Source organism: Thermobia domestica, chromosome 13, assembly GCF_964235325.1.
Source record: "Thermobia domestica chromosome 13, izTheDome1.hap1.1, whole genome shotgun sequence".
Lineage (NCBI taxonomy): Eukaryota > Metazoa > Arthropoda > Insecta > Zygentoma > Lepismatidae > Thermobia > Thermobia domestica.
The window spans coordinates 95392712-95419508 of record NC_137466.1 but is presented as its reverse complement, the minus strand read 5'-3'; the positions used below and the strand labels follow the sequence as shown (position 1 = coordinate 95419508).

Below are 26797 nucleotides of genomic sequence, written 5' to 3'. Positions count from 1 at the left end.
ATACGGTATTTTTAATTAAAATCAATGAATTTTAGTATAAAATTATTTTAAACTAATTCATTAAGTGTCAAAGAAATATATAGTGGTGGAGTTTATATATACAGGTATTTGGAAATTTCATTCCTTCTTATTTGAAGCTCTATTTAAAATACAACTACATTCCATCAAAATAAATTTCATTTTGGTCAAAAGGTTCGTTATTATACTAGCTATATATGCAAATTTCAACGTCTCAAGTAAGAGTTTTATTTCGGAAGTCTCACAGAAAATACACAGAAGTTATCGTGGAACAGATACGACACACAAATGCGTGGCATTTCGAATAGTAGACGCTTAGTTATGCTCGCTTCAATTAGAAGCATACGAATCAAGTCCAAGAGCATAGTTAAGTCATTAAGTTGATAGGGGACCACTTTGACAGAGCAGTAATGCAGGAAGTTGTTTCGCTCTATCTATGATTAATGAGTAGTAATGTAAAGTATAGAGCAGTGAAATATGAAGTAATGGTAGTCACACGGTTATGAAGTACTAAAATCTGCAAGGGTTGTATTCTGTAAAGAGAGGGTTTGGCTATTATTAAACAAGTTATATGTCATTTATTTAGTTTCTGTGATAAGTGTTTCAGGCTATGATAGGATTGTTTGTCGGGAAATGTATTATGTTTTACGTTTTATTTAATGGTTGTTATGGACTAACGAATATGAGTTCTGTGTGTTCACTGCTTTGCATCTGGAGAGACAGAGAATAACAACAGTAGCGGTTCTCAAAATGATCTCTCTGCGACAATGTAAGGATAGTCACTATCATTTAGTTATTAGAAATGTTTCGAAAGGTCAAAGTATGAACAAGAATGCAGGGATATTATGGTAATTCAGTTTCAGCAATTAATATATGAAACTTTAATTTTATCAAACCACAAACGTACGTTATATTTTGAACATCCACAAAATAAACCAGATGTTGCCAACTGACAGATATAATGAAAGAGAGAAAAGAAGTTTTCGTTTTCAGAAGTACTTTAAAACGAAAAGTAAGGTGAAGATCAAGTATTTCACATCATCTGGTTTTATTACAGTCTCAAAAAGTGCTAGGTCTAAAAGAATTTTCACACTTATTTAATGTTTTACCTTGTATCTGGAGTTGAAAGTGTTTTCTAATGAGGATGCAAAAGACTACGAACAAGCTTTTCAACATTAAATTGCAAGTCTCTATTTAAAATATATATAAATTAAAAAACTGTGTTTAGAAAACTACGGTGTTGTCTAAACACTATATCTTCGGCATAAGATCTTACCGAATATCCAGTTATTTGGAGCAGCTGTAACCTTGACAAATATTAAAGATATCATCTTGTTCTGTCAATTGAAGGCTTAGGGGAATACAATAATAGTAACTCTTAGAAATACAATGGAAACATATGAACTACATTGTGGAAGAAGTTCAAGTAAAAAGTTGCCAATATACTGCCATTGTGCTTGAATTCTTTCCAAAATATAGTTCATATAAATGTTTCCATTGTGTTTCTGTACTCAACTTACTTATCAACTTTATTTTAATGAGTGTTACCATAGTTTTTCTCCATGCCTTTATATTTTGAATATGCTGTTTATCATGTAGATTCCGTATGATGCCTTAATGATTCTTAAGTTACACATTTATTACCGGCACTTCATGATTTGAGATAAAATTCACCAAATGTCTTTTTTTCTTTCTCTCTCGGCAATCACACTAAATTTTGATTTACCTTTAAAAACACTAATTCATCTATCTTATAAACAATTTGTACACTAAACAAGACTAGTCTCTCTCAAACGAATATTACACTGCTTACCTATTTCTGCAATATTTCAATATATCGAATTTACGCATTGTAAAGTGCACAATGTCCATTAACGAACTGGTTTCTTTAGTCATTTATTAAGTTGCTGCTATGTAGCCGAAGAAGGAATAGTACAAGGTAATTCCTAATCAAATTCATGTGTTCGTCTATTGATATTTACAGATTTTGAACAGAATCACGACTGGTGCAACTGGCAATGCACAAACTATCATGCAAAATTAGTACTAACAGTACAGGTCATTCCCACCACCCTACCACGATCTCAAAAGATCTGTATTCCACGTCACTGGTCTCGACTATTTACTGGTTTTAAGCAGTGACTTAGTGAAATTACAATCACAAAACTAGTTAATTACATTATTTACTATTAGTGTCTGGTTGTAAGATACATATTTAATATTGTATATTGCAATGCGAGAAAATATTTGTTCATTTTTTATGCATCTATAGGTAGATGAGAGTAACAACTATTTCAAGAATACGTTAAAATATTACTCGAAGTTTCATAAAAGTCTAAAACTCGTCAACCATTATCGTATTTTTCAAAAGTGTCATATTTAAGAAAAACGACTCTATTTGGTCTAGGAATTAATTCGTGCGGTTGGTACGCACACATTGAAGCTGTAGTACAAACACAAAATACATAAATACCTTAAGAAAAATATTGTCCATCGCTAGCCACCACTTTCGCCCATCTGTCAGGCAATGTACGGATTCCGTGGCGAAAGAAGTCCTCATCCTTGGAAGCGATCCAGTCAGAGACCCATGTTTCGATATCTTCTGAAGAAGTAAACCGCTGTCCAATCAAATCGTTGTTCATGCAATCGAACAAGTAGTAGTCCGAAGGAGCAACGTCTGGTGAATACGGCGGGTGGGGTAAAACTTCCCATCCGACATTTTCTAAATAGGTTTTGACCGGTTTTGCGACATGTGGGCGAGCGTTATCATGTTGAACAATAAGTTTATCATGTCTGTTCTCCCATTCTGGTCGTGTTCTGGCCAGAGCTTGCTTCAAACGCATTAATTGTCGATAACGTTCTCCATTCATAGTTTCACCCGGTTGCAGCAGCTCATAGTACATCACACCTTTCATATCCCACCATATGCACAGCATAACCTTTGCACAGTGAATATCTCGTTTTGGTTGTGATGGACCTGGTTCACCTGGTTTCACCCAGGCCTTTTTTCGTTTAGGGTTCTCGTAATGGATCCACTTCTCATCACCCGTAATAATTCGATGCAGAAACCCCTTTCTGCTCTGTCGTTGAAGCAGCAATTCGCAAATGGTTTTTCGTCTTTCAACGTCTCTGTCTTTCAATTCATGTGGAACCCAATGTGACATCTTTTGAATCATTCCCATGGCTTTCAAGCGTTTGGAGACTGTTGTTTGATCAACGCCTAATGCTGCTGCAAGTTGTTCCTGCGTTTGACACGAATCCTGCTCGAGCAATGCTGTCAATTCTTCGTCTTGAAATTTTTTTGGCTGTCCAGCTCGCTCTTGGTCTGCCAAGCCGAAATCACCACTTCTAAACCGTGCAAACCACTTCTGACACGTTCGCTCAGCTAGAGCATGGTCACCATACACTTCCACCAAAATACGATGACTTTCAGTCGCACTTTTCTGTATGTTAAAGTAATGCAGCAGGACACCCCGCAAAAACACTTTATCAGGCACAAATAGCGCCATGTTCACTTAACTACAAACTGGTGTTGTTGACGCTTTAATCCACTGCCCTATACTACGAACGATACGCGATGACAGGGGTTTGCAACACGTGTGTGGATACACGGAACTGTGGGACGCTCCGTTCGTTGCGCCATCTCTTGTCCACCCGCAGGAATTAATTCCTAGACCAAATATAAAAAGGACGGAATTGATATACATATTAACAGCCTAGCAGCGTAGATGATGTCACTGATGAAGTTACCAGAGAGCAACGAAGATTTTGGAAAACTATTTGTTTATCTCGATACAAGGTTACGATATTTCTATCTCCAACAGTTGATCAGATAACGAAAACCTAATATTATTGTGACGAATATTTCCGAAAATGGAGCAAAATTGTACCTCTCCTTAATAGCACGTATACTGTTAATACATCTTATTACCTACCTGTGAAAAGGTCGTTAAAGGCATCTGCAGGTATTTGGTTCAATACATTCGTAAAATCATGCTCCTCTAACAATCGAGATGCTTGACTCGCTAACTCAGCAGTATCCAACGGTAATTCTAAACCTCTGTCGTCACTCATGGTATCTGGAGACAATGGTTCCTCTGGAAGGCTGTTCTCAAACTCTTCAGTCCTTGTATCATCTTCTGCTTCACCTGTAAGAATTTTTGTTCCATTTTACACTATAATATTTTACAGAAGAAATGACCTTTTATTATTTCGGTGGAAAATGAACTTTCAAAAAATATCAATTCTTTTTTCACCGAAGGAATAAATGATTGTCTTGTGATGAGAAAGCTTCAATTCGATTCCTAGTACTGACTATTTCTTCAATTCCATCATGTTTCTTTCCCACACTCCTCTTCCAGAATTGTGTTTTCACCAAGGAAAGCAAATGTTTTTCTTCTAACATAAGCCAATTTACACCTGATAATCAGTTACCGTATAACCAGAAATTGAAATTAAAATACTTCATCTAATTAGTAACAACCATATGTATATACATTTGTTAAACAAAACTGTTATATGAATATAGACTTAAAATAATATTTGGGAAAGCATGAAAAGGTAAATACAAATTCCATTTTATGATACATTAATATATGAGTGCGTCCATGCAATATGAAAATCATACAAATTTTTTGCACAGCAAAGTATACGGCAAGAAAAACTTTCAGATAAAATGACAGAAAATACATCTTCGTAACAACAGAAGTTCAAAAGAAAATATCGAGAGATTAAGCACAGAAGTTTCAGACTACATAAAACCACAACTATACCTAAAGGTTATTATTTCTGAAAACACACTGAATTCTGATAAAGGAATAATGGTGGATTGGTAACAAAGAATGTAAAGAGAAAACTATTCGTAAGTATAAATGCGTAAATGCATTAATGAAGAAACTAGCTACCCTAGTGAGTATACAGTTTTGTATGGTGAATATGAAATGTAATTCTGTTGTTGATATGGTTTTCTGTGAACATTAAGATATCATTTCACTGGAATAATCATTGCATTCTGAAGCATATTCTTAAGCTGGAGCTTACATGATGACCTTATACACTTACGATATTATTTCTGCATCTGGACGTGTGTTAACATTTAAGAGCAGCTGAACAGTTAATATACAACATATAGTCAGTGCCATCTTTTCTCTGATGTTACTCTGTGATAAGATATAACTCAGTATAATCTCGAAAACTAACGCTATATACATAATACATTTAAATTCGCATTTAAGAAAAAAATATTAGTAAATTTCCCGCATTTAACAAACAAACAGAACAAAAATAAAGAAGAGTAACATAGTAAATTGAAAATATTCACGCACATCGCTCATGGAACGTCATATTTACTAGAATAGATAGGCCTACTTGTATATGAGTATTAGATTCATTTGCATAAGCATTTGGATAACTTTTTGTTAGTTTAACATCCCATGATTATGCACAAAGGCTAAGGGAGATGATGATAATGGTGGAATTAAGGTAGTGGGCAGAAACGGAAGAACCCCTAGAAAACCCACATTATGGCGTTTGTTCACTACGAACTACACTTGGTGGAAGTTGGGATCGAACAGGAACCCCGTGCACCAGAAAAATAATGACGTTAAGAGACATGAATATAGTAGATAGCTGGAGTGAAACAATCACGAAGCGGGCATGAAAAAACGTATTACATACCACAAAATACTAAAAAGCATTTCATCAAACGGTTTATCACATAGGTAATATATGTTTGTTTGAAAGTGTTATCTCATTATAAAACTCACTAAAAACGAGAGCGTTCGTTTACAACGGGAGCAGACATTCACAGTATAAAGGCTCAAACTGGTTGTCCAGAAACAAGGAATAAATATAAGCATTTCAGAAAAAATCCATGGATAAATTTTGGTTCTTTTGTCGTTTTATTGCATTAGTTATTCTTGCTGCTACTTTTGCAGCTACCTTTATACTCCTTGATGAGGACAGATAAACAGGATATCAAAGTAACACCAGAAGAAGTTATAACTTATCAGCTTAATATGGCATGAACCACCGTTACTATGCAGAACAGCTCTGATTCCTCGTGGAATGGAGGAACATGTCATAAATGCTTTAAAGAGGAGTAGTGTGCAGCACTCAGTTCCATCAGTGCGGATGTAGGACAATATTTGCTCCGGAATCTGAGCTCCAGAACTGATTAGAGGTGTTCAATAATATTGAGGTCTGGAAATAGAGCGGACCAGGGGGGTTTATCTCAATGTTCATGAAACCACGCCTCAACAGTTCCAACAGTGTGGATTGGCGCATTGCCATCTTGGAATTTGGCCGGAAACAACATCTGACTGAACCCTTAGATGCAAATCTTCTATATATATAAAAGAGAACGCACAAAATCCTTTGTCCGCTCATCACGCTAATACGGCTGAACCGATTTCTTTCATTTTTGGGGGGTTGTTAGGATTTGGACCCTAGATGGTTTTTATCATATCACTTTAATTTTCAATTACCAGTGTCTTGAGATAATTGACCAATCAGGTGTCAATACGTACAAAAAATCCTTTGTCCGCTCATCACGCTAATACGGCTGAACCGATTTCTTTCATTTTTGGGGGGTTGTTAGGATGTGGACCCTAGATGTTTTTTATCATATCACTTTAATTTTCAATTACCAGTGTCTTGAGATAATTGACCATTCAGGTGTCCATACGTACAAATCCTTTGTTATTAGTTCATCATAGGTATAAAAATAAACGTATTTATATGCAACCCGCATGACCCTGTGACTCGGCGGGTTAACATAACTGACAGGCGCTATAAATCACTTGAAAGCGAAAAAGTAAAAATTATCTAAGTAACAAAGTTTATTGCGTTCCGGGATGACCGCAGCGAAGCGGGGCGGGTTGGGGTGACCGCAGCGAAGCGGGGCGGGTTAACATAAATGACAGGCGATATAATGTTAACATTAGTGCAATCTTCTATGGTTTTTATCATATCACTTGAAAGCGAAAAAGTAAAAATTATCTAAGTAACAAAGTTTATTGCGTTCCGGGGTGACCGCAGCGAAGCGGGGTGAACGCTGCTAGTGGTCACATAAAATATCTACATAATCACTAGCAGGACCACGGAATAATAGAAAATGCAACCCTTACAATCTCTGCCACATTTCACGGCAAACACGAGACAGTTCGCATCACAGACTTCTTTCGGTATCTGTCAAATATAATCACATCTTGCAAATAAGGGGAAGAGGACTCATCGAACCATATTATGCATTTTCAATCATTGCGATCCATTCTGCATGTTCTCGGCACTATTTCTTAGTTGTGATCAATAGTTTGGAAATTGCATCAAATTGTGGAGGATATTCACGTTATACAACTCCTGCAGACTGTGATTCCCGTAATAGGCTGTTGCAGGTGCAGGTGCTGATGAGTTTTACAGTCCTCTTCAATGCTCCGCATCCTTGCTGCTGAGTCTTCTTTTCCATACAATATTACTCTTTGCAGATGTTGTTTTGCCTCGTGTTATGTAGGCCGTTATCACACGTAACACACTGGCCACCATACATCTAGACTTGCGCCAACTAATCACGCACCCACAAACTGGACTCATGAAACTCAAGCAAAATCTTTCATTTTGCACCACCAATGTCTGCCGGATTCAACACACCACGAAAAACGACCAAGCACTGCACATACATCTTCAGTTATTATCTTACAGACCTTACGTGATGCGAATTACAGGTGTTTCCATTATTTAGATAACCACTTGTACTTCGAGATTTTCTGTAGGGGAATTTACATCTGTAGCACATTACATATTGAAAACAGTGGCTCTTCACACGTACTAGTAAACCTCACTCATGGTTCTCCAAGAACAATTGTTACAACTGCAGTGCAATCCAATGGATTAAATGACTGGACACGTGTGAAGAGTAGAGATGCCAGAGGCAATATGGTTAGTGCACACGACCAAATCTGTTCCAGGTGGGCATTGATGTGGTTCGGATCCCACGTTAAGATGTAGATCTCTCATATCAGGGTGTCTACTAAAATTCCTAAATGAAATTTCGTGACCTTTTATTTGCCAAACCATAAAATTTCGTAACATCCTCAAAAGGGAATTTGGGTGCGAATTATGCTGAATTTTCATGCATGCGATAGAAGCGTGCTTTGCTAGCGATTTGGTAATGTCTAAAGCCGACCACGGACATTTTTGGTGGTGAATTTTGATGTTTTATAGAACAAAATTTTCTAGTCTGTACTTATGTTCGCACGGGTAAAAAAAATCGTGACCCAAAAATTAAATTTCGTGACTTTTTCTTGACTTTCATGACCATTTTCTGATTTCGTTACTTTTTCGTGACATTCCTGAATTCGTGACCGATAGACATCCTGCATATGGTCTTGGGTGTTTGAAAGTACAATAAACACCAAACCACTAACTAATAATATGAAAAGTGAAAAAAATACGGCTGGTGTATGAAAGACCTAAGTAGCGGTTAGCGTATCTATACTGTAAGCTAGCTTCTATTCTCTGACAAATCAAACACACTATTTTGAATTTCATTCCGACAATTTTGAAATACAAACTTGGCGCTAAAAGGTATGGAGTGACGAATACGAATATTCGTTAGTTTCTTACATATTGTTCTGGCATATTATAATAGGAAAACAATTTTCAATAAAAGTGAAAAAAGAAGTCATAGTTTTACTTTCTACATCCTTGAGTTGTAACAAATAAGAATTTCAATGATACCTTGTTCTTCCTCCTCGGCAGTTCCTGGGTTTTCAGGTCCGCTAAGCCTATCGATGGATTCTTCCAAACTATAATGGCTTGTATTGTCCGCTGGCGATAACACTTCTTCAACATTCATATCTGCAATAATTAATTGAAAAAGCGTAAGCAGACATACATAGATACATACATACATACATACATACATACATACATACATACACACACACACACACATACATATATATATCGATCAAATACTAGAAAATGGGTTTATAATCTCTTGGACATTTAAAGAAAACCCGTAAAAATACCAGCTGTACTAAAATAAAAACATAAGATAGAATCAGATGGAGAACAAGGATCCGAAAAGCCGACCCCAGCTAACTGGGAAAAAGACTTAGAATACGACTACTTAAAATACAAACATGAAAATCGAGCAGAACGCCTATAACAAATGCTCATGAACGCAATAGAAAAATTTATTGGTTGATCTATTTCTAAACACAGATATAATATTAACTGGAGATAACTGAGTTTTTTAGTAGTAATCAAAATGCAGAGTGGTACTGTGTTAGCATTATATAGTAAACTAACAGGAAATTACTCAAGGCACACGCGCTAGTCATAGGACCAGTGAGAAGGGCTAGACACACAATATGGAATTTGCACTTTATTTACTTTTCTCCCTATTTTAATATTGTTAATTACAATTTCTGTTTGGGCATTTTTCTTGGAAGAGGGTTAACGATTTGGACCACGACAAAATGTTGGAAACTAATATTACAGGAATTTGTAAAGTACTCCTTTATTTACTACGTCTAATATTTAATGTACCAGCTCAAAAATTTGCGTTAAGTCCCTTTAAGAAAAAAAAAAAAAAAAAAAAAAAAAAAAAATCTCCGTAATTTTTCACATGAAAAAGATTTTTGAAAGAAGAGGATTCAAGTACAAGGAATTTACATTATCATATTAACAAGTGTTTAACCTCTTATTGTTTACAGTGAACACGAAACACTGCACGGAAGTCTTTCTGACGTGAGTTGCCCAGATGCTGAGGAAGATGTCACTGAATATCGAAACGGTACATGTAAATATTAGACGCAGTAAATAAAAATGTACGTTTACAACTATAAACACACATCAATTCACATCTTTAAATAATTATTACTATAGAAGTTTCACAAACAAATATGAAATTAGTGCAATTCAAATATATATATATATATATATTTTTTTTTTCTTACCAGATTCTTCAGGCTGCTGTGAAACTGCGAGATCCACTACGGACGACGATTCAGGAGACCTGGGGCGGGTATTATTTATACGACGCTTCTTTTTGCCTCGTTTGCTTGGACGGGTCATAGCTGAGGGTTTGGCCTTTTTCCGGGCCTTCTTTGGTTTAGTTTCTGCACACATTTTATCGTAGTTGTCCTGAAACAAGATATTTATTAATTTCTCTACAACACCTAATCACACATAGAATCTTATCTATTTACATTTTCAAACAACTTTTTATCTAACATACTTAATATCTAGGTTAATTCAATATTATGATATATATATATATATATATATATATATACATACAGTGAAACCTCTCTAAAGCGGACAGCCGTGGGGAATCAATAATTGTCCGCTATAGAGAGGTGTTGATATTTTCTTACGTAAATTAGTAAAGAAGGTAATATGCAATTAGTAACAATATTTTTGGATGAATCATGTATTCACGAATATTACCAAAATGTTACTGTACCTGTGTTGTTCTCTGCTGTCCAATACTCTATGTTCGAGGCACAAGATGGAAATAAGATGTTATAGTTCTCGGCACTTTACACTTACGTTTTAAGTATGTCGCTTTAATTTATGAGTTAATTGCAGTCCAGTAGTGTCATTTTGTAACAATATGCGTACCCGCGGGCAAAAACTACCGAACTTGTCTTCTGCTTGGTTAGATTCCAGCAGGAAAGTAGAATAACGTGTTATTCCAAACGGCGGGCAACTGTCAATCACTTTTGTGTCTTAAACAGCTTGGGTGGGAGTGGAATGCAAGTAAAGGACATGAGAGTGTTGTTAAACCGAGACTCTTCGTCTGGATTGCTGAGTAGACAGTTGAGAAGACAAAATGTCACAATGCTTTCTTGGTGACACATGTATGAATTACTATAATTTATCTTTTACAATACTTTTCAACTTATTTATAGAGAAAGTGTCCGTAATACGGAGGTAAGTGATACCTATAAAGGACAGAAAAGACTGTCCGTGTCCGTACTACAGTGTCCGCTTTAGAGAGTTTGCCAATATGTTTTATCCTATTACAGTGTTTGGGAATTACAAAATATGTCCGTTACGGGAGGTGTCCGCTTTATAGGGGTGTCCGTTAGTAGAGGTTTCACTGTATATATATTCTCTCTCTCTCTCTTACTCACTCATACATTAAATTAAAGACAATTTTATGTAGAATACAAATCTACTCACAGAAGTTACGTATCTTATTGATGATATTTAACAAAATGTGTGGGAAAGGAAACACAAATCCGTCATGCTAAATGTTTATCTAATGGATGACTCGATTGCTTTCAGTGAGGTCCGCGCTCAATAAGGTTATCCACGTTCCAAGCATGCAGTATGGTTTCCGCTTCCTTACTTGTTATATGGGTACTCTGGGTTATGTAATTGTGTTGTTTTAGTAGTGTTACTTTTATTGACAAATTTGAAAATGATAGTTTTACCCATAAATACTGATTTACCGTTTATAAATTATTGATATCGGACATGGGTAAAACGTGTGACATTACACCACAGAAAACCATTAGAATTAAAACATTAAGTGAGTGTGGCAAAACTAATGCTGAAATAGCTCGGATTATGCAACTGCATAAAAGTACAATGGATAGGCAGCTGGCCAAAATTCGGGAAGCAGGGTGCATAAAAAGTGGATGAATTGGCAAATGTGGTCGAAAAATGAAATCCTTGCCTAGATAGAACAGTGCAGTGCGACGGTTGTGTCTTGCAGACAGGTCTGAGTCATCAGCAAATCTTGTTAGAAGTTAGAGGGGTAACATCTGGTGTCGACGTTTGTCCGCGAACAGTGAGAAACAGGTCAGAGTGTCTACTATAATTCAAAAATGAAATTTCGTGACTTTTTCATGACTTTTTTTTTTTTTTTTTTACCAAACAATAAATTTCACAACATTCTCAAGAGAAAATTTGGGTGCGAATTAGGCCGTATTTTTATGCATGCGATAGAAGCGTGCTTTGCTTGCGATTTGGTAGTCTAAAGCCGACCATACACGTTTTTGGTGGTGAATTTTGATGTTTTATAGAACAAAATTTTGCAGTTTATACTTATATTTGTACAGATTAAAAAAAAAAAAAAAAAAAAAAAAAAAAAAATCGTGACCCAAAAGCTAAATTTCTTGACTTTCGTGACTGTTTTCTGATTTCGTGACTTTTTCATGACTTTCGTGACCGATAGACACCCTGCAGGTTAAAATCAATGGGTTTACGTTCACATAGGTCGCCATATCTTACATCGGAACAACGTAAAAGGCGCATAGAATGAGCCAAAACACACAAGGATTGGACAAGTGACCAGTGGCGCAAAGTTCTGTTTAGTCATGAGAGACGAAAATAACCATTTATGGCAATAATTCACGCGCTAGAGTTTACTGTATGACTGGTGAAGCACTTAATTCTGCGTATACTGTAAAAACTTCCAGGTACTGTACCAGTGTAATGATTTGATGTTTTTTCTTTTAGTGGAATTTTTAAAATTCATATTTGTGATGGTGTTGCTAATGCACAAACATATATTCTTGAAACTATAATGATACCTGCGGTAGATTTATTCAACGGTGGTTCCTTTATTTTTCAATACGATTCTGCCCCCTGTCATCGTGCCCAAGTTATAATAGACTATACGCTGTCCTTACGTCATGTTATCCAACTTTCTTGGCCTGGTAATTCGCCCGACTTAAGCCCAACTGAAAATTTATGGAGCGTTTAAGGTTAAGGTTCGTGCAAGATATCCTACGACGAAAGCTGAGATAATTCAAGCAATAAACGACGTCTAGCAACACTGAATTTCAATCGACACACAAGAAAACTTAGTAAACTCCATGCTACAACGATGCAAAGGCGTTATTACTAAGCTTGGACATCCAATCAAGTATTAGCTTGAGCCAAAATCAATTGGGTACGTTTCACTTAACAATTGACGTCATAGTTTGTTGAATATCATCAATTGTTGTAAAGATACGTATATATCTATCCTAATTGTTGATACATATATATATCATTATATGTTTATGCATATTTACGTAGAAACTTCTTTGAAATTCTTATAAACGCGTAAAATTCCAAAGAGTTCCAATTCATTTTTCCATGACTATATATATATATATATATATATATATATATATAAAATTTAATGGAAACACGTCAGATGTTTGGATTGTCACCGGTCAGGAGGGAGCTGCGTCAGGAAGTTGGTTGGTGATGGTGTGTTAGGGCAAACTTTGTACTACGTAAGATGAAGTAAGACGGCAGTGTGCAGTGAACTGAGCAGACGGTGATACTTTTCGGATTTTCAAAGAGAGTAAGCTGTTGGCACTTGAATTATGTAGTGAAGAAAGTGTGTGTTGGTTATATTCCGAACCACGTGTCCAAGGTGATGACAGCCTATAAAACTGTCTTGCAACTATGGCGCAAGTGACGGAGGAACTCAAGCAGCGCCTTCAACAGCCTGAGACCATGTGATCACAGTCCGCTGCGATTTAAAAGATATGGGCATACGAGGTCACGATGTACGTTCGAAACTGTTGGTATGGGACCATAACGCTTAGTATGACGCCAATGGTGCCGCGAACATGCAATACACACTGGTGATGACTGAAAATGTGTAATATGGTTGGATGAGTTAGGTTCATCTTATTTAAAACCGTGGCCGTGTCTGTGTGACATAGACGCCGGAAAAAGCGTATGATTCGCAATGTCTCCACCTAATCATGAGCGGCGGTGACTTTCTGATGCTGTGGGCTACACTATCCTGGTTTTCAGTGGGTCCTGTGCTTACCCTGACCGGTCACGTCACTGGCCGTGATTACATCGCCATTTTAGGTATCATCTGGATCCTATGGTCCAGATCTGGTTTCTGGATAATATGGTCCGATGGTTTCAAAGATAAGGGACCAATCACACAGTCGGAGCTGTTGTAGCATGGTTTGAGGAACATCGGGATGAAGTTGAACGCCTTCCTGGGCAGCTCCACACTTGCACATAACTGAGTAGCTGTGGTCAGTTCTGGAGACACGAATCTGGCGCAGATTTCCGTGTTCTTTCACAGAACTGGCTGATGCACTGCACGCTACCTGTTGTAGTATTTAAACTGCTATCATTCACGACCTTCATGACTCGATTCCATGTCGCATCAGAGTTGTTCTGAGGGACAAAGGTGGTCTCAGCCCATATTAATCTGGTTAGTTGAAGTTTGTTGAATGTTTCCATTAAAATGACGAATGTCTGTACCTCACCTAATTATTCTGGGTAGAAAATAAAAAAGCCTACTACTACCGAAGCAGAACTTCTATATTGTAATATCCCACGTGGTATTGTGTACAATCCGCGGCAAAAAACCTGCAACATGAGGATGTAAGTTTATTGTGAAACTACGCCTAACAGCACAGGGAATGAACATAACGTCTAAGTGGAATGAATCACGCCAGGATAAAGCTTGGCCTCCTCCCGTGCACACTTATTTTGGAGCAAAAGACTTCGCATGTCACAATAAACTTATATGCTCATGTTGCAGATTTTTTGCCGCGGATTGTACAAACAACACTTGACGCTTATGATTATAAACACCACCACATGCTGTTACGTGAAGGTACTACGCATTACGTGGATCCACTACAACCAGCAGACGACGGACTTCTGGTTCCTCACACGGAGACGACATCGGAGCAGCAGCGCCACCGCCGTCTGGGGATCTATACATTCGGCAGCCGACTGTGGACCAGTACCAGTTCACTGGTGTCCCTCCTACTGTTTGCTTCGGAACATTAGGAGTAACCTAACCCCAAGCCTCTAGTCTGCTTCGGGACCCTTGGCTTTTCCTTTCACCTGGCTTAACCAGCTTCGGGACTCTGTAATCACTAACCTCCTCACTGCTTGCCACGGAGCTTTGGGAAAGCCTTCGCCACTCTGCCTAGCCTGCTGCGGGGCTATGTGGAGATCCTGTCTGCGACCTCTCGGTAGTGGGAGTCGATTCCGGTCCGGACACTCTTTTTTTATTACCTCGCTCTACCTACATCTTATATGGGAGGGACAGAGTTTTACAATATGCACAGATTTTTCAAATGAAGTACACTAAAGACAGAAAAAAATGTATTTATACTCAACTCTTTTTTTCGAAATTCATTTCATAAAATACTTACCCTTTTTCTTGCGTGTTCTATACAAAGAGGTAATTCATGACAGATATCAAAAACAGGTACACAGCATTGGGTATTATCGGAAAATTTGGCTGTACAATGTTCAAATAAAAGTTGGTCAACGTTATACATGATGTGTCGAACACAATGCCACGTACACGGAAGAGCTGGGTTTGTACATGCGTCATTCTCTCCTTTCCTATAGCAACATATCCTTTTTACTAACATCGTCAGTTTCGACCTGTAAAGAAAAACACAATCAACATGACATAATTTTTAAACGATTTCATTCACATTTGTAATTCCTAGAACATTTCGACATAGGAAGTTCTTTGAATCTATGTAAACTGCACAAGCAACTCAAGTGTCATTTAGAGGCTATGACTGAATATTATATTGACAGTTATACGTATATTTAAAATAATAATAATAACGAATACTTGAGAACAGATATTGATGCATTTCCTGCAATTACATACACATATAGTATCAAATAGTTATCACGTTTATTAAATTCCAAATCGAACAACAGTTGGAAACAGTATTAACAGCGGTACTTTCGTGTAATGTCCCAGTGATTTTACTTCCTGTTGGTTAGAGACGATAATATATTTACATGAATTATGGAATCTTTGATGAAATGATAAGTTACGAGAAACATGAAAATTCTGAAAATAATAATACCGGGGATACCAATGAGGTTCGGATTTAACGTTAAGCTGCAGGTCCACATTCTACATAGCCTCAATACTGAAATGATATTATTTAAAATATTTGTTCACCAGAATATAAATTGGATCGATAGAAATACATTCATTTCTCTATATCACAAAGAGTAGAGAAACGAACTGGGACTCTATGTATTTTTTCTTTATTCTTCCTTGGAGTCAATATCTAAAATTACCGAGTCAATGGCAATGAAATAATGCTTTCCTTAATTGCTGCAATTATTACGAGAGATATTACCTATTTTTGACTTTTCGGTGGTCTTCTTTTCCTTTGTTTTGTAAGAAAGCAGCTGCTTTGTTAGGATGTTTCCGAGCTGCCTCTACAATAGCTTTCACTAAACTTTCTTTCACTTTCTGATGTACAGATGTAAATTCTGCACGGCAGAGTTGGTTATATCTTCTCCGGATTTCAGCCCTAATTTGACTAAGTTTGTTTTGACGTATTAATGAAGACAAGTTGGTCCCAGATCCATCTGATTCCAAACGAGAGTTTTTTGTACACTCACTTCGTCCACTTTGAAGACACAATTCAGAAAAATGACCTGAGTCTTTGGTGCTATATGGGAAGAGTGCTTGTGAATCCGACAGAAACACTTCATTTTCCAACGAACTGTAAAACCAGTGCCGCTGCACCACACACTCAGATTCACTATCACTATCATCACTTTCTGATACTTCCAACCCTGGAAAATAAAAGATGAAACACCCTGTAAATTAATGTAAATCATAATGTACGTACATATATCAAATTGCTCATGAATTGTAACTGATTAATGATGATCTATAACATGTTATAATATGTCAATCTCCACTAGCATATTAGGAAGAATACGTTATTTATCTATCAATATATATATATATATATATATATATATATATATATATATATATATATATATATATATATATTTAATGAATTTTACGACTCTGACTTTAACACTAGAGGGGAATCCTCACACAAAATTTTCAGCAATTGACTACCAAACTCAGAACGTTGTCTTTCGTAATTACAATTTTTATGTGGATTATTTTTAAAGCTTTATCAGGCACAATTCCAAAACAGTCTAAGGAATGCAAAATCATAATACCAGACTATAACTACCTAGTAATATGGAATTACTCAAAAATACATAAATAAATAAAAAATACTACAGCTTGGGAATAAATAAAATATAATTTCTATAGCCTGAAACTGAATTATCCGTAATTTGAGAAAAAAAAAAATATCTTGTTTTTCATGATTAGTAACCGTAACGTTTGATATGCAGTAGAAACTATTTTAAATGCGTTTCTACGAATTGGAAGTAAGAAACTTAACCGCTGAGTGATTTTCACGGGCTTATCTCTTATTTTTCTACACGTATTTCAGCGAAATATAAACTACACCCTTTTTTACGAATATATTTTAACAATTTCACACTTACTGGATGAAACTGTTTAAGTTCTACTTTTGTATATTCGCACTCCTTTTATAGTGAACTAACAACATGTAAAGTATTGAGTTAGATATATAATACTGCAAAATGATCTATCTGTAAATTTAGAAGCACGGGTAGAATCACTTATAATTGTCATCAGAACTTTACGAAAATTCTAAGACCGGTTACGCTTAGATACCGTATGTTTGACCCAAAATTGACATGCTGACTCATATTCCCCTCTCTTATTTGCGCCACTTTCTGCTGTTTTACTTCGACGTAAGGTGAATTTCTACTTCCACTAAGTGGGACGAACATTAACAAAGCGAAAAATGTATATCAATTTCGGTTACATATTATCAACCATCATGCGAATGTGGGAAATCGCTACTCCAGGTCAACACTAATATTGTATAATAGAAGATTTCTAGACTATTTTGGCCAAAAACTTGGAAGTGTAGTTGGGAAACTAAGAGCTTAATGCATCTGGTTCTGCAGATTAACGCTTCTCGCCAGAAAGTCTAAAATAAATGCAGCTTATTACCAAACATGTTTTGAAGCCATTGTATCACCATAATATTCCACCCCCGTATGGCAGCGACATATCTCGCGTTGTCACTCACCAAGCGTCCAGTCACGCGGCGAAATCAACGGTGACGTACATGGAACGGATAGCACGTGAAAGAATTTATGCAATTACTTTTAAAGACAATCCTGTGAATTCCCCATGGATTTCTGTGGGTTCCCACTGTTGAAACGAACGTTCTGCCGCTGACAGCCGCGCACACTCGACAGTCTTTGAAAAGTCTGTCAAGAGAAATGGAACAGGTTTGATCAAACTATGCTTCAACGCAGCCTTCTTGAGTGGAAACTGACAAGTAAACCTTACGTTTGGGTGTTGCTGACTGAGATACATATAAGAAAGTAGTACTAATTGTGGTCAGTATTTCAGTGAAGTTATAGGTGCGAAGCTCCAGGGGCTTAGGAGATATAGCTACCAGAACATCACATGGAAGTACAGAATAGTCTTCATACAGTTGGAGGTAAAAGCTCTGTAAGACCTCTTGTAACGACAAAAGGTGAATAAAAAATATATGGGTACATATTAGGACTAGGGGGAAGTCATATAGTAAGGGTATACCTGACGGCGGCCATCTTGAAATCCGCCATTTTGAATTAAGGTTAAGTTTTTAAAATAGGAATAGGGTCATGTGATACATTATTTAAGGCGCAAATTTAATCAGAAGAACAATGGTGACGTTAATTTTGATTTACACGCAATTGGTAAGAAGTTACAGGGAAATTAAATTTTGTTTTAGCACATGTATTAGTCCTTTACCCCACCTTGTAAATTTTGTGTTAATGATAATAATTAAATAAAAAGCAGGTGGATAAATATTAGGTCTATGGTAAGAGTTGCCTTGATGGCGGTCATCTTCAAATCCGCCATTTTGAATCAGACAAAAGTTTTAAACAAAACGCATAACATTGATACCTTATTAATAGCAAATTTTACCATAAATCTAACGGTATAACAATTTTTGGTTTATCATTAACCAGCATTTATTATCGCATAAACAAGTTGATAATTTAAGGAAAAATGACCAAAGTGGAATTGAGTCATAATTGAGCTTGGGTCTTTCTTCCAGAAAAATCCTCAATTAGTACAATCAATATGTAGTTCAGAAAAGAGAGCATGACTTGCACAAATGCTCTGCTCACAGTGAGCACACCTGACAAAGGCAATCGAGTTACACTTGACACATTTGTCGTTAACATTTCCGTCAAAGCAGTAGTCGTAAGGAGCGATCCATTTAATTTTGTGGTGGTTAATGATAAAGCAAAAATGGTTATACCGTTGGAGTTATGGTAAAAATTGCTATTAATAAGGTGTCACTGTTATGCGTTTTGTTTAAAACTTTTGTCTGATTCAAAATGGCGGATTTGAAGATGGCCGCCACCAAGGCAACTCTTACCATAGACCTAATATTTATCCACCTGCTTTTTATTTAACTATTATCATTAACACAAAATTTACAAGGTGGGGTAAAGGACTAATACATATGCTGCAACAATATTTAATTTCCCTGTAACTTTTTACCAATTGCGTGTAAATCAAAATTAACGTCACCATTGTTCTTCTGATTAAATTTGCGCCTTAAATAATGTATCACATGACCCTATTCCTATTTTAAAAACTTAACCTTAATTCAAAATGGCGGATTTCAAGATGGCCGCCGTCAGGTATACCCTTACTATATGACTTCCCCCTAGTCCTAATATGTACCCATATATTTTTTATTCACCTTTTGTCGTTACAAGAGGTCTTACAGAGCTTTTACCTCCAACTATATGAAGACTATTCTGTACTTCCATGTAATGTTCTAGTAGCTATATCTCCTAAACCCCTGGAGCTTCGCAGCTATAACTTCACTGAAATACTGACCACAATTAGTACTACTTTCTCATATGTGCCTCAGTCAGCAACTCGATTCACCCAAACGTAAGGTTTACTTGTGAGATGCTAGACATGCATATCGAGCACAATCACTAGTGGCGTCGCGTACTTCTTAAGCTGATAGGCGTCCCAAATTCGTTACCATAAATCTGAAACGATCTGCAAAATGTTCACGTAATCATTAGCAGTAATTCCTTCTTCCCGGGTAATAATACGGCCACAATAACACCATGAAATTGTGATCTACACCGACAAAGAACTACTGTTGTGTCTAACGATTAGAAGTAAGTAGAGTGGAGCAAACGCCTCTTTGAGTGTCCGGTATATATAAACCAGCCCTGCTATTGGAAACAACAAGAGGGATGTCTAGATTACTCTGTTCCAATCATCGGCGGTTCTTGTATCACCTTCTTGATTTCATATTTTCTGCGCTGGAAACGGTATTCAGAGGTTTCGAAATCATGACCCGACCGCAGTTTTCCCCACTCCCCTGCGTATTACTATTACCCAACACAAGATAAGTAAATTGCACGAAGGTTCAGTAGTATTTAACCCTCAACTTCATACATTGCAGCACACTATCGCTTCCATTATTCTGACAACTACTGCACGCACGCACGCACGCGCACACACACACACACACACACACACACACACACACACACACACACACACACACACACACACACACACACACACACACACACACACACACACAGATGATACGTAGAACTCCTTCGTGGCTGTATGGTTGGGCGTAAGTGGCTTTGCCGCGGGAGACCCAAGTTCAATAGTCGGTGGAAGCTCACATGATTTGGATACCAGGTTAAACTTTAATTTTCGTCTCATAGCCTCGGTGTCGCATGGGACGCTAAATCCAAATCAACTAACGTATAACACGTATAAAAATAAAGGGTGTGAAGTAGGAAGAAATGACAAAAAACAAATAAGAAACTAACAGTCATTTTGGGGGGACGCCACGATGGTAACCTCCATCACGTGACAATGTGTTCAGATTAAAAGTGAATCTACTACAACGGAGGAAGTTAGTTTAACGTCCTAGGTTAATGATCCGAGGGTAGGAGACGGTGATGATAAGAATGAATGAAATGGCGGAGTGAATAAAGTGGAAGGAAACAGCTGAACCTCTCCAAGAAACCCATACATACGGTGTTTGTTCACTTCAAAGTCCACTTAGCACGAGCTGGGATCGAACCAGGGATCTCGCGCACCAGAGATGAGCGCTCCACTGCTTAGCTAACCTTGTCCACAATAGAAGTTAGAACTGATAGAACAGGGTGTCTACTAAAATTTCAAAATGAAATTTCATTACTTTTTCGTGACCTTTTCTTTACCAAATCACAAAATTTCCTAACATCTTCAAGAGCGAATTTGGGTGCGAATCAGGCCGAATTTTCATCCATGCGATAGAAACGTACTTTGCTTGCGATTTCGTAGCGTCTAAAGCCGACCACAGGCATTTTTGGTGGTGAATTTTGACGTTTTATAGAACAAAATTTTCCAATTTGTACTAACATTTGTACAGTTAAAAAAAATCGTGACCTAAAAGCTAAATTTCGTGACTTTTTCGTGACATTCGTGACTTTTGTGACCGATAGACACCCTGTAGAACGCCTGATGGATAAGAGTACAGGAAGAAAATAATAATAACAACCAATGGTGAGAAAAAAATGTTACCTATATATACTGGAGGAAACGTATTTCACTCTTTATCTGGACATGTAGCTTATGATTGACACCGACGCACGAATGATAACTTCAGTGATCGTTTAATAAGTAATATTGCTTTCATACAACAATTATATACATTACTTGCGGATCACATGTTTAAATAGCTGTAATCTTTGTCAATAGGGAGCAATCAAATTTAGTACTGCAGAAGCTTTCCCGACTGCTACGGAGTGTTTTATTTGTGGTTACTTGTTCTGTAAGAAGATATTTCAACGTAACTTTTGCTAATTATTCCTTCTGAGAAATATTCCTAATTACAACTGTCTATATTACGAGCAACGTTATTCAGTAGCAATACATGACTAGATATTTTGCGGGGCAATTTGCTTGGAAGTAAACACCCTGTACTCTTTATATATATATATATATATATATATATATATATATATAAACAAATAAACCTTTAAAAATTACGAAATCATGATCTGGAAAACGTGTTTCAATCATAAAAGCAAACCAAACTTCACGAGAATTTTTCAATGCTTGCCGAATAAAGGGTTAAGTATGGCACTATACACTGTACGATGTGAACAAATTTTCATACTGCACAATGTGTGTGAAGGGCATGCTGCTAGTGCTTTGAAGTCGATGGACAACATGTGTATGGAACATATTCTGTTTGTAATAATAGGATGACGCCAGCATACCCGTTTTTTGGAAAAGCCCAACCCACCTGGGCCCATAAGTTTTTTTTTTTTTGGTATTTTCGTTTTTTTTTTTTTTTTTTTTTCGAAATATTTTAATGTCTTTGGGATAAAAGTGTTAAAATGTGATTTATATTTCAAGATTATCATTGTCACAATTTGCAACAATTCTATATTCACTGCTGTTTTGAAAAAAAAATGGCCGCCATTTTGATATACATTGGTATGCCGCCAAAATCTGTACAGGAAATTTAGTGTGTCTCGTGATTGTACCCTGAAAATTTAAACTTAACACGTTCGCTCCCAGGTGGACATAAACTTACGATGAAAATAAACTATCTGGCATATATATGTGCCACAATAACACCATGAAATTGTGATCTACACCGACAAAGAACTACTGTTGTGTCTAACGATTAGAAGTAAGTAGAGTGGAGCAAACGCCTCTTTGAGTGTCCGGTATATATAAACCAGCCCTGCTATTGGAAACAACAAGAGGGATGTCTAGATTACTCTGTTCCAATCATCGGCGGTTCTTGTATCACCTTCTTGATTTCATATTTTCTGCGCTGGAAACGGTATTCAGAGGTTTCGAAATCATGACCCGACCGCAGTTTTCCCCACTCCCCTGCGTATTACTATTACCCAACACAAGATAAGTAAATTGCACGAAGGTTCAGTAGTATTTAACCCTCAACTTCATACATTGCAGCACACTATCGCTTCCATTATTCTGACAACTACTGCACGCACGCACGCACGCACACACACACACACACACACACACACACACACACACACACACACACACACACACAGATGATACGTAGAACTCCTTCGTGGCTGTATGGTTGGGCGTAAGTGGCTTTGCCGCGGGAGACCCAAGTTCAATAGTCGGTGGAAGCTCACATGATTTGGATACCAGGTTAAACTTTAATTTTCGTCTCATAGCCTCGGTGTCGCATGGGACGCTAAATCCAAATCAACTAACGTATAACACGTATAAAAATAAAGGGTGTGAAGTAGGAAGAAATGACAAAAAACAAATAAGAAACTAACAGTCATTTTGGGGGGACGCCACGATGGTAACCTCCATCACGTGACAATGTGTTCAGATTAAAAGTGAATCTACTACAACGGAGGAAGTTAGTTTAACGTCCTAGGTTAATGATCCGAGGGTAGGAGACGGTGATGATAAGAATGAATGAAATGGCGGAGTGAATAAAGTGGAAGGAAACAGCTGAACCTCTCCAAGAAACCCATACATACGGTGTTTGTTCACTTCAAAGTCCACTTAGCACGAGCTGGGATCGAACCAGGGATCTCGCGCACCAGAGATGAGCGCTCCACTGCTTAGCTAACCTTGTCCACAATAGAAGTTAGAACTGATAGAACAGGGTGTCTACTAAAATTTCAAAATGAAATTTCATTACTTTTTCGTGACCTTTTCTTTACCAAATCACAAAATTTCCTAACATCTTCAAGAGCGAATTTGGGTGCGAATCAGGCCGAATTTTCATCCATGCGATAGAAACGTACTTTGCTTGCGATTTCGTAGCGTCTAAAGCCGACCACAGGCATTTTTGGTGGTGAATTTTGACGTTTTATAGAACAAAATTTTCCAATTTGTACTAACATTTGTACAGTTAAAAAAAATCGTGACCTAAAAGCTAAATTTCGTGACTTTTTCGTGACATTCGTGACTTTTGTGACCGATAGACACCCTGTAGAACGCCTGATGGATAAGAGTACAGGAAGAAAATAATAATAACAACCAATGGTGAGAAAAAAATGTTACCTATATATACTGGAGGAAACGTATTTCACTCTTTATCTGGACATGTAGCTTATGATTGACACCGACGCACGAATGATAACTTCAGTGATCGTTTAATAAGTAATATTGCTTTCATACAACAATTATATACATTACTTGCGGATCACATGTTTAAATAGCTGTAATCTTTGTCAATAGGGAGCAATCAAATTTAGTACTGCAGAAGCTTTCCCGACTGCTACGGAGTGTTTTATTTGTGGTTACTTGTTCTGTAAGAAGATATTTCAACGTAACTTTTGCTAATTATTCCTTCTGAGAAATATTCCTAATTACAACTGTCTATATTACGAGCAACGTTATTCAGTAGCAATACATGACTAGATATTTTGCGGGGCAATTTGCTTGGAAGTAAACACCCTGTACTCTTTATATATATATATATATATATATATATATATATAAACAAATAAACCTTTAAAAATTACGAAATCATGATCTGGAAAACGTGTTTCAATCATAAAAGCAAACCAAACTTCACGAGAATTTTTCAATGCTTGCCGAATAAAGGGTTAAGTATGGCACTATACACTGTACGATGTGAACAAATTTTCATACTGCACAATGTGTGTGAAGGGCATGCTGCTAGTGCTTTGAAGTCGATGGACAACATGTGTATGGAACATATTCTGTTTGTAATAATAGGATGACGCCAGCATACCCGTTTTTTGGAAAAGCCCAACCCACCTGGGCCCATAAGTTTTTTTTTTTTTTTGGTATTTTCGTTTTTTTTTTTTTTTTTCGAAATATTTTAATGTCTTTGGGATAAAAGTGTTAAAATGTGATTTATATTTCAAGATTATCATTGTCACAATTTGCAACAATTCTATATTCACTGCTGTTTTGAAAAAAAAATGGCCGCCATTTTGATATACATTGGTATGCCGCCAAAATCTGTACAGGAAATTTAGTGTGTCTCGTGATTGTACCCTGAAAATTTAAACTTAACACGTTCGCTCCCAGGTGGACATAAACTTACGATGAAAATAAACTATCTGGCATATATATGTGTCACCTGGGAGCGAACATGTTAAAAAGCCGAAACTGGTACCCTGTAGTATGTATGGTACAGGCAGACCAACGAACAAATGTAGATCGAATCATCCCAGGAGCCTCAGTGATGTTCGCCAAATATGAACACCAAATAAATTAATTTAAAACAAAGATATAATTCATGTTTTATAAAATAAATGTTTCAAAATGTCTTATACGACATAAATATTTTCCAGCGTAAAATAAGTGGTTTTATTGTTGAAGTTCATTTCCGATACTTTGTGTGTTCAATTACGGGAATTTCCCGAGCACTTTTGCAAGACGGTTCTTACCAGCACCTATGGCCTTAAACCCATCGAACGTATGATGGATAACGTCCCTCGGCGTCACTGAGTCGACGAACATATTCTTCACGGAAAGTATTTTCTAAAATATAAAATTCCATATTTTACTTCAAATAGGCTATAAGCAGAATCCATACATTAATTTGTTCTATAATTATCTCAAGCTGAAGTATTTTTTTAAATTCATTCAGTATTGTATAAAGGTCTTATGTTGAATGTTGTTGACGTGAAAGCATCTAATTCGCCCAAGGAAAGTCCAAAATCTGATAAAAATCACTTTCAATATGATTACCTTAGTTGTACCAATAGTATATTAACAAAAAGCTCAAAAACCCAGGTGGGGTTTTTCAGATGGGTCCAACCTGATAAAACCCACCGGACTTTTTCGGGCTGGGCCCACTTGGGCAAACCATGCAGCAAACGCCTAAAGAGCAATTAAGTCATTTCAAGCGTTCCTATATAATAGAGCTGCAACAGGCCACGTAGTTGTTCAGCAGAATTGTAGCTCGACTGGGATGCTTGTTCATCGCTTGCGAAGTTTTCAGTTGTTGTCGGAAGGCAATGTAATAGTAAGGCAAGTGGAGGACGTAGGAATTCAGCAATTCGACTGATTTCTTATCTCGGAAAAAGTGACGGCTGTGTAAGTTAGCGAAAATTCATTATGATATACAAGATTTACACTTAGCACTCTGCAATATCAAGCCTTAAGTTATATATCCCTCTTACCTATAGTCTTCATTCAAGTGAGTATGACTAATGCGTGTACATTTGTGATGTTGAAATCATGCTCTAACAACGTTACCAAGAGCCGATTTTACAGCAGGAAAAAAAAAAAATCTCCATACCGCCAATACAACCAATGTGTTCTACTCGATATACATATTTCATACTAGTCTGATAGGCCTCCGTACCTAAAGCGCTATTGTCCCACGTCAATCCATTTGAAAACATTTACTAAAGATACCGACTTTAAAACTTGTGTAGACAAAGTTATATTTAGAGAGTTGAAAACAAGTATTTATTCATTTTGTTTGAGAGGCTATTTTGTTTAAGAGCGTCAGCATATGCTGCTCTTTACAAAAGTTTGCGGTAAAACGTAGATATGTTATTTTTAAAGATATTGAGTTCAAACAAAAAACATTTGAGCCTAATACACTACAAAATACCTTAAAAAATTGTTCGAAGTTTGGAAAACGGGAATTGTAATTTTTAAAATAATAAATTTTAAAGAAAAAAATTTAGATTCACCGTTAATTTTTTCGTAGATACTTTGTGAAACTACTTCCTAAAATAAAAAGTTTGATACCTGAAAGTCTTATCTTTTGTTTTTATGGGTCTTCAACTAAACTACAATATATATATATATATATATATATATATATATATATATATATATATATATATATATATATATATATATATATATATATATATATATATATAACATATAGTTCAATTC

The 26797-nt window shown here is 36.7% G+C and overlaps 1 protein-coding gene across 4 annotated transcripts in view; it reads right to left on the bottom strand.

Moving 5' to 3' along the window:
- The window catches only part of LOC145668357 (INO80 complex subunit D-like), a 78776-nt gene that overhangs the window by 7273 nt on the left and 44706 nt on the right, over positions 1-26797 (bottom strand). For all 4 annotated transcript variants that reach the window (XM_081736121.1, XM_081736122.1, XM_081736124.1 and 1 more), the window contains 5 exons: positions 16134-16578; positions 15171-15408; positions 9981-10167; positions 8755-8874; positions 3954-4166 (listed from right to left, as the gene is read on the bottom strand). In XM_081736121.1, coding sequence (XP_081592247.1) covers positions 3954-4166; positions 8755-8874; positions 9981-10167; positions 15171-15408; positions 16134-16578 — 1203 coding nt within the window. The remainder of the gene's footprint in view (positions 1-3953; positions 4167-8754; positions 8875-9980; positions 10168-15170; positions 15409-16133; positions 16579-26797) is intronic.